Below are 9,546 nucleotides of genomic sequence, written 5' to 3' on the forward strand. Positions count from 1 at the left end.
TGCCTTTCTAAGGACTTCGAAAGCCAAGTTAACAAACAGATCACAGACCATTTCGAATCCCACCGTACCTTCTCCGCTATGCAATCTGGTTTTCGAGCTGGTCATGGGTGCACCTCAGCCACGCTCAATGTCCTTAACGATATCATAACCGCCATCGATAAGAGACAATACTGTACAGCTGTATTCATCGACCTGGCCAAGGCTTTCGACTCTTGTCAATCACCACATTCTTATCGACAGACTCAACAGCCTTGGTTTCTCAAATGACTGCCTCGCAAATAACTACTTCTCAAATAGAGTTCAGTGTGTCAAATCGGGGGGCCTGTTGTCCGGACCTCTGGAAGTCTCTATGGGGGTGCCACAGGGTTCAATTCTCAAGCCGACTCTTTTCTCTGTATACATCAATGATGTCGCTCTTGCTGCTGGTGATTCTCTGATCCACCTCTACGCAGACGACACCATTCTGTATACTTCTGGCCCTTCTTTGGACACTGTGTTAACTAACCTCCAAACGAGCTTCAATGCCATACAGCACTCCTTCCGTGGCCTTCAACTGCTATTAAATGCTAGTAAAAACATGCTCTTAACCAATCGCTGCCCGCACCCTCCTGCCCGACCAGCATCACTACTCTGGACGGTTCTGACTTAGAATGTGGACAACTACAAATACCTAGGTGTCTGGTTAGATTGTAAACTCTCCTTCCAGACTCACATTAAGCATCTCCAATCCAAAATTAAATCTGGAATCGGCTTCCTATTTCGCAACAAAGCATCCTTCACTCATGCTGCCAAACATACCCTCGTAAAACTGACTATCCTACTGATCCTTGACTTCGGCGATGTAATTTACAAAATAATATCCAACACGCTACTCAACAAATTGGATGCAGTCTATCACAGTGTCATCCGTTTGATCAAAAAAGCCCCATATACTACCCACCACTGCGACCTTACGCTGTTGTTGGATGGCCCTCGCTTCATATTCATCGCCAAACCCACTGGCTCCAGGTCATCTAAGTCTTTGCTAGGTAAAGCCCCACCTTATCTCAGCTCACTGGTCACCATAGCAGCACCCACCCGTAGCACGCGCTCTAGCAGGTATCACTGGTCACCCCCAAAGCCAAATCCTCTGCTGCCAATGACTGGAAGGAATTGCAAAAATCACTGAAGCTGGACTCTCATATCTCCGTCACTAACTTGTAGCACCAGCTGTCAGAGCAGCTCACAGATCACTGCACCTGTACATAACCCATCTGTAAATAGCCCATCCAACTACCTCATCCCCATACTGTTATTTTTTTGCTCCTTTGCACCCCATTATCTCTACTTGCACATTAATCTTCTGCACATCTATCACGCCAGTGTTTAATTGCTAAATTGTAATTATTTCTCCACTATGACCTATGTATTGCCTTACCTCATTTGCACACACAGTATATAGATGTTCTATTGTGTTATTGACTGTATGTTTGTTTATTCCATGTGTAACTGTGTTGTGTCGCACTGCTTTGCTTTATCTTGGCCAAGTCAGTTGTAAATGAGAATTGTTTTCAACAGGCCGACCTGGTTAAATAAAGGTGAAAAAAAGACCCTGGTTCGATTCCAGGTTGCATCACAACTGGCCATGATTGGGAGGCGCATAAGGCGGTGGACAATTGGCCCAGCGTCATCTGGGTTAGGGTTTGGCCAGGGTAAGCAGTAAGTAAGAATTTGTTCTGAACTGACTTGTCTAAAATAAAAGGTTAAAAAAAGGTAATTCGCAGAAATAGCTTCCACAATCTTAATTTTCTGTAAATATAGGACATCCACTGGGACAACCAAAAGTCTTGACACCAGACCTGCAAACAATGAGGACATTTAATACGTCTCATACAAAATGGTGACAGATGAATAGATGAAATCTAGAAAATGTCATAATATGGGCTTGATGTTGCAAAGTAGACTCATCACATTCATAAATAGATAAAACTGCTCACTGTGCCCCGAAATGAACTATGGAGAACCATCACAACACACCATTCTTACGTGCCAGATTCAGACAATAGTCAAGGCCCTTAAAGCTTTTTTTTTTTTTTTTATATATATAGCTCACATTCAGGCTGACAATTTCTTTTTTTAGACCATGCAAGCCACAAATACCCCCAAATAAACATCCAGTGCCTCTGACCAAAATGTTCTGTGACTTGTTGGTAGGGAGAAACAGAGCTTGGCAGGAGTCTTTCAATCCAACAGTATGTAACAGTAGGGGAGGGGGGGGGGGAAGAGGGGCTGCACTCAACTTTTGTATTGGCAGTATCCACATTCAAGTTTCAATTGATGTCGATAGAACTAGAGGATTACTCATACCAGTAATATGCCTGGAAGTCAAGCCACACACAACTGCCTAACAACAACCACACTAGCTCTCAGATTGGTCAGTTTCCTGTCACTGTGCAATTCAGACAATCAATCACAGTTAACATTGGACACAGATGCCTCTGGGGAACATGAAAGTATGCATGGTGCACAGCACTGAGGGCATGGTTCATTATACTGAATGAGACAGATTGGTGAGGGTGTGTAGTGTACAAGGCAATATAAAAACAGACAATGTAGCTGTACAATTCTAAATCTCAGCTCTGGGAAGTCTGTATGAGTAATAAAGGACACAGGTCCTCGAAATGAAAACAGGTACAAGAGAACAGTATAGGCTCAGAGTACAGCACCTGCAACAGTGGATAATTACCAGAGGGGAAAATGGGACAAAACAAAGCAGGTACTGAATTAAAGATAGGAGGCAGGATATGGAAGTCAAGCAGTTCCAATTGAATTATTTTTTCCCTGCCCACTACATTATTTTTATTTAAAAAAGGAAAACAAAATAATCAGAATCTCATAAAACACAACAGCAGCAAGTACCAGTAAAAAAAGACAAAAAGATAGAGGGAAATTGCATTGATAAGAAGAAAGTAGGGAGTGATGAGAAAAACGGGTTTCTATCACTGTGGCCTAGAGCAGGCCAAGCAGGCAGGAGGAGCATGGCCTTGCTGTCAGTCACTTTGAATCCGTCATTAAGTGGAGAGAAACAAACCAAGACAAGCTCCCTCGAACAGGAGATGGAGTCACTGCTTCAAGTCAGGGATCCATTGATATACGCCATCACGTCTATCTCTTTTGTTTGAAGGTCTAGGTCTGTCTCCTGACGACTTGCTTTCCCTCCACCAGTCTTGGTCAAATCAGGGAAAGCCTTCAATTGATGAATGTTTTTTTTTTTTCCTCACGTCAGCCTCAACTACCTAGTAGTCATCCAAATCAAATAACTCATCGTCTTCTCCTTGGTACTCTATGGCCTGGAAATCCACCCTGTACCGCAAGATCCCTGTAAAAATTAAATAAAAGAAAGTCAGTCTTATAAAAAGAAAAATAACATTACATGTAAAGTGTTGATCCCTTGTTTATGGAGCTAAAATAAAAGATCCCAGAAATCCATACGCACAAAAAGCTAATTTCTCTCTAATGTTGCACAAATTTGTTTACATCCCTGTTAGTGATAATTTCTTCTTTGCCAAGATAATCCAGCCACCTGACAGGTTTGGCATATCAAGAAGATTAAACAGCATGATCATTACACAGGTGCACCTTGTGCTAGGGACAATAAAAAGCCACTAAAATGTGCAGTTTTGTTCCACAACACAATGCCAGATGTCTCAACTTGAGGGAGAGTACAATTGGCATGCGGAATGCAGGAATGTCCACCGGAACGGTTGCCAGATAATTTAATGTTCATTTCTTTACTATAAGCCACCTCCGTAGTTTTAGAGAATTTGGCAGTACGTCCAACCGGCCTCACAACCGCAGTCCACGTGTATGGTATCGTGTGGGCAAGTGATTTGCTGATGTCAACATTGTAAACAGAGTGCCCCATGTGAAATCCATGATTAGGGCCTAATGTATTCATTTAAATTGACTGATTTCCTTATATGAACTGTAACTCAGTAAAATCTTTGAAATTGTTGCATTTATATTTTTGTTCAGTATAATTTCTCTGCAGAGGTGCATTGCACTGCCAATCTACACTGACATATTTTTATTCATTTGCATGAACCCAGAATAAACCCACCCAAAATAGTAAAAGCATTTAGTTATGAATGTATACTTAAACCCTTACCACCAATTCCACCAAAGCCTTTTACAAACTGGGATCCTTCTTGGCTCTTGTCAGTGACAATCTCCAGACAGGCTCCAAACTTCTTATAGCTATTGGCGAACCATTCAAGTAATGGCAAGCTCTCGATCAGCTCATGGTCCTGACCAGTCTGTAGAAATAAACCCACAACCAAAAAGTTGAACAGGAAAAATTGGAGGAGATCCTTTTGTGATGAGAATTCTCCATGTAAAAGTGGTGGATGTGAACACAGGAAGTAGATTACATTTCTCTTCAATTTTGCTTACATCACATTTTAAGGTCCTCTAGAAAATCTGGGACCACAACAGAAATTCCTTCATACACTTGTGTTGGTTATGGAAAGATAATGACTCCTCACTGACCTCTTTGTCTGTGAAGTGAGACTTGTCTTTTTCCTGCTCTGGCGTCAAATACAATGTCTTCTCATCTGAATCAGTAGAAGAGGTTGAACAGAACAGAGGGGCAAGAAATAAAAACATATTAAGACAAGAATCCCTCAACTGGATGCATTTTGTAGTGTGTGTTGAGCACATTTACATACCGGTACCCTTCTCCGCCATAGCAAGTCCCTCTGCTCCATGGCAACGTAGGATGTATCTCATGGTATCCAGGTTCTCATAAACAATCAGGATCTCAACAGCACCCATTTCCATGGCTTTCAGTGTGTCTTCCACCCCAAAGCAGTACTTCCCCGTATCCTGGCTGATCTCATCAAAGTATCGTCCTGGGAGAAAAGGTCCTCTATATTAACAATATGACAACAGGATGGAGAAGACATTCATGCAAATTAACAACAGATCAGATGTACTGAATACAAGTACCTATTAGTTTCTTCTCCTGGATGAATTTGACATTGGTAAGCACTTCTGCGGACAGTTCAATGGCCTGGTTGAAGCCATTCTCCCCACCATATGATATGTCAACCAGCTTCAGGATCTTAGCTTGAAGCCTCTGAATGGACATGAGTCAAACATTCATCAGTGAACAAACAGATCACATAGCAGCCATATAAATGCTACAATGGCAATGCTGACAATAGCACCAGAAAGACCTAGAATGGTGGGTCTGGAGTTACTGACCGGGTCAAACATGTCTGACTGGCTGAGCTCCGTCTTGAAGTCAGCTGAACCAGCTAAGACCATGCCTGCTACGTTGACCTTGTCGTTGCACAAAAAAAGTGTGGCTGCCGTCTCTGCCACCTTCCGCACGTAGTTATGTCTCTTCTCCATCCTCAAACGAGCAAAACGCAAGGCAGACTGTCCTCCTCTGCCTGAAAGAGAGCTGTTTGTTACACATGGTTGTGTGGGGACAGGCTGTAATTGTGTTCATGAGTGCATGTGAATGTAGGGCTTTTACCGTGCTTCTTGGGTAGGTCCACTGTGAACTTATGCAGCACCTCCCTGGTGTTGCCCTGTAGGGTTCCGAAGAGGGCGCCACTTCCATCAATCACAATGAAACCAAACTTGCTGTCATCTGAGAGCAATGCTGTAAGAGCCTGGGAAAGAGACAGAAAATGCATGCAATATCATTTAAAAAAAAAAAATCTAATTAGAAAGGTGGTCAATATTTTGACTGTTTTGGCTATACCTAACGTCACGCTACACACACACAAAGCCAAGTTTCTTCACCAAAACACAATCGTGATACCGTTAGAAGTGTTGTTTCGATAGTGCAATGCAATCCAACTCTCCATATTTCCCAGTCAAATAGCCCAATGGGAAATATATAGTGAGATGAGAAAATAATGGACAGAGGGGTGTTGAACAACCTTACCTCTGTGTGGAACTTGTTGTCACAGAGATACAGAGAAGTGTTGATGGGTTTAAAAGGCTCAAAGTCGATATTGACTTTTTTCTCTTTGCCCTCATCAGTCACAATGGTGCCACAGTACACAACCAAGCCGTTGGGAGGCACTGCAGGGTAAAAAAAATAAGTTGGAGCTCAGAGATCAAATCAAAATGTATTGGTCACATACACGTGTTGAGCAGATGTTATTGCGGGTGTAGCGAAATGCTTGTATTCTAGACCACTAGAATGAATGGAGAAATGGCTATAACCCAGCCAGGACCACCCCAAATGACTTCATACAGGAGAGATAGTAGTTACAACCTGACTTCACACACCTTTATGGTAGAGTTTGAGTCTCTGCTGTACAGAGGTGATGGCTCCAAGCACAGAGAGCCTGTTGACTCTGCTTTTAATGTTGGATGCAGTGCCAAACTCATCAGCCAACATCTTGGCCACTCTGGAGATCTGGTCCTTAGGTGGGATGATCAGGGATATCATACTCGTGCCATTCCTGAGAGGAGATCAATTGCATTAAACCCACTTTTAAAAACAAGGCATATTCTAACACTTCCTTCGAGTTGTAAAATAAGCTGCAAAGTAACTCAGGCAAAATGATGTCTGCAGGCTATTTATTTAAACTTTTACAACTGTAAAAACAGGGAACATGGGTCTCCCGAGTAGCGCAGCGGTCTAACGCACTGGTTAGCAGTGCTCGAGGCGTCACTACAGATTCGAGTTCGATCCCGAGCTGGGTCACAGCCAGCCGCGACCAGTAGACCCATGAGGCGGCGCACAATTGGCCCAGCGCTGTCCGGGTTAGGGGAGGGCTTGGCTGGCCGGATGTCCTTGTCCCATCGAGCTCTAGCATGCACGCTGACACGGTCGCCTGTTGTACTGTGTTTCCTTGGACACATTGGTGTGGCTGGCTTCTGGGTTAAGTGAGCACTGTGTCAAGAATCAGTGCGGCTTGGCAGAGTCGTGTTTCGGGGGACGCATGGCCCTCTACCGTCGCCTCTCCCGAGTCAGTACGGGAGCTGCAGCGATGGGAACAGACTAACTAGCAAATGGATTTCATGAAAAAAGTACACACAAAAATACATTAATATATTTTCAAAAAGGAACAACAGGTTGTCCTTTCATGTAAAGGAGTCCTGTTTAGCAAAGCATGTCCTTTTCATACAAGTATAGCATCAAACCAGACTGCTCTAAAGCAAGTTCTTACGACCGGTTTTCAGATGAGGAAATGACTAAAGTAGGTGAAGGTCATGCCATGGCTAGCATCTACATAAAAATAAAAAATAACATTTTTACAGGCTTACAAATGTAACAGAGTTGGTAACAGCGTTACAAATGTTCTCAACACAAGAATGTGAGCAGTTAATATTTTAGGTTTCTGCAAATGCTTTTAAAATCAGGAAGTTCTACACAAGGTGAACTAAACACACAATAATTAACAATCAATCAGATCAAGCTTGCAGGGAACATAACTAAGCCCAGCAGCAATTTTCCTCCTCGTCATATCTCCCACGCGTATGTACAGACATGCGCGCGTACAGACATGCGCGCGTACAGACATGCACGCATCCAGACATGCACGCATCCAGACATGCACGCATCCAGACTGACTTAATTACCAACCAGAGATTTTTTGCATGAACAATATTTTAACAATTACTTGTTAGTACTGTATTAAAGCACTAACACATACCTACAAAAACATACATAGCATTAAGACTTGGCCCTGATTTTAAAAAGATAGACGGTTTTATAGTGAGAGTGACCTTGCCCAAGTAGTATTTCCATGTTTTTTTTGGTTTTGACCACCATGTTGACATTACAAACTTGTTGCTGTACCTAGTCAAGAGGGTGAAGGTCACAGTAGTTTGTGCACTAGGTAAACTCATTATTAAACAACTTGACCCACTGACCTACACAGAAACCACAGGTCACGACTTGCTTAACCTGCCCTAGATGTATCCTGTTTTCCCAAGCAAGCCAGGCATGTCCTTTTTATTCAACTATAGCATCAAACCTGACCGCTCTAAGGCGAGCTCTTATGGCAGGTTCAGAGGAGGACATTACTACAGGCCTAATGGGAGCGTGACCTTCCCAGTCATCATATTTCCACATTTTTGTTTTGCCCACAATGTTGACAATACAAACTTGTTGCTGTTCCTAGTCAAGGGGGTGAAGGTCACAGTATTCTGTACACTGACTGAATTCCTTAAACAATTTGACCCACTGGACTATATAGATAACCACCCAGGGCGAAAGAGTGCTCATGCACAAGTCAGGTGTGAAATTTAGCTAAGCGAAGTTCCCAACTTGGATCCAGGTCAAAAGTAATGCTTAGGAATTGCTTGACCCTTTGCTCTAAATTAAACTACATTGTCAGCTACTCTGGCTGAGTGACAGGTCTATTGCCAGCTATTAAAGGCCTATTTATGTGACACTGACTGGTAAAGACTTGGTCAGCAAAAACCTGCCTGAAATTACATCACATTTTACTTTAAAGCAGCAAAATTGCCCACTGTCACTCATTTTTTTAATGTAGACTAGCTAGATAGGGTTGGGCATCAGCTATGAGATTGTTAAAATCAAAACAAAGTGTAGATTCAGATTGTATTATCAGCTAGCTAACTGTGAATGTCAGACACCACTAGTACGCATTGCCAGCTTGGTAGCTGAAGGTAAAGAAGTCATTCTAGTTACACAACTAATAGCAAGCTAGCTAACGTTACGTAGATCAATGCCAAGTTATCTAGCTGGTTAGCTAACTAGCTTGTTACGCGTTGAAATAAATACTAAAACTATTAACGTCATTTGCTAGCTAGATAACGTTCATTTGTATGGGCCTTGTACTAGCTTCCACATAGGTAGTAGCTAGTTAGCTACTAAGTTAGCCCCTTGTTTACTGGTTCAATGAGACGAAGAAAGTCACTGACAACCCCATGCACTTGTCATGTCCACACGTACCCCCGAGCAGCTTCCAGACTTTTGATCAACTTCTTTATCTTCCATATCTCCACGTTCCTATCCGCTGCGTTGGGGTCGTCCGCCATTTCTTCCGTAGTCTATTCAGGACCTGGAAGGGTAGTAGTAGTGGCAGCATTAAAAGACGGACTGCGATAACTAGTTAACACGGGCGACTTGTGCTAAGGCTCATGACAAATATAGCAACATTAAAAAAATCTAACTATTTCCACAACAGCAAGGACGATAATATTGGTCCAATTGATCTAGTCAGCAACCGGGTGATGTGTCTGTCTCCGTTGGAAAATCTCCTGGCTTTTAAATCCTACTCAGGCCCTAGAGTCCACCTGCTCAAGTATTGCTGAATAATGTCAAAGTTATTAGAACGATAATATGCATATGAACCAAACACCAAATCCCCAAAATGACCACTCAAAAACACGCAACTGTACTTGCCCCAAAGCGCCGTTCTGTCTGCACTTTATCTCTCAAATGACAGCTATTTAGTAGTTGTCGTCAGCCCTGACGTTGTCGAGTAGTAGCTCCACTCAAGCCGGTTTGTTCTTGCTAGTACGCATGGTGCGATGGGCCCTCATGTCATGTTGGGGAGGCGGCTGGAA

General features: G+C 42.9%; 1 protein-coding gene across 2 annotated transcripts; it reads right to left on the reverse strand.

Annotated features, from left to right (window-relative positions):
• Window positions 1-1,839: 1,839 nt before the first annotated feature.
• On the reverse strand, window positions 1,840-9,546 carry LOC110537225 (eukaryotic peptide chain release factor subunit 1). 2 transcript variants are annotated; one of them, XM_021623106.2, is made up of 11 exons: window positions 9,383-9,546; window positions 8,930-9,038; window positions 6,289-6,464; window positions 5,939-6,078; window positions 5,522-5,660; window positions 5,245-5,435; window positions 4,987-5,116; window positions 4,707-4,889; window positions 4,528-4,592; window positions 4,148-4,295; window positions 1,840-3,358 (listed from the first exon to the last, which is right to left on the reverse strand). In XM_021623106.2, the coding sequence occupies exons 2-11, from the start codon at window positions 9,013-9,015 to the stop codon at window positions 3,276-3,278; spliced, it is 1,341 nt and encodes a 446-aa protein (XP_021478781.1). In that variant the 5' UTR covers window positions 9,016-9,038; window positions 9,383-9,546; the 3' UTR covers window positions 1,840-3,275. The 2 variants fall into 2 exon arrangements, with proteins under 2 accessions (XP_021478781.1, XP_021478782.1); XM_021623107.2 differs by having other exon boundaries at window positions 9,374-9,546.

Source organism: Oncorhynchus mykiss, chromosome 12, assembly GCF_013265735.2.
Source record: "Oncorhynchus mykiss isolate Arlee chromosome 12, USDA_OmykA_1.1, whole genome shotgun sequence".
Taxonomy (NCBI): domain Eukaryota; kingdom Metazoa; phylum Chordata; class Actinopteri; order Salmoniformes; family Salmonidae; genus Oncorhynchus; species Oncorhynchus mykiss.

Bases quoted from the DNA above. Each gene is read 5' to 3' on its own strand.
- LOC110537225 (XM_021623106.2), bottom strand. From the start codon at position 9,015: ATGGCGGACGACCCCAACGCAGCGGATAGGAACGTGGAGATATGGAAG. The intron at 6,079-6,288 runs GTGTGTGAAGTC...TTTACCCTGCAG, and splicing joins ACTCAAACTCTACCATAAAG to TGCCTCCCAACGGCTTGGTT. The intron at 5,117-5,244 runs GTCAGTAACTCC...ATGTCCATTCAG, and splicing joins AGTCAGACATGTTTGACCCG to AGGCTTCAAGCTAAGATCCT.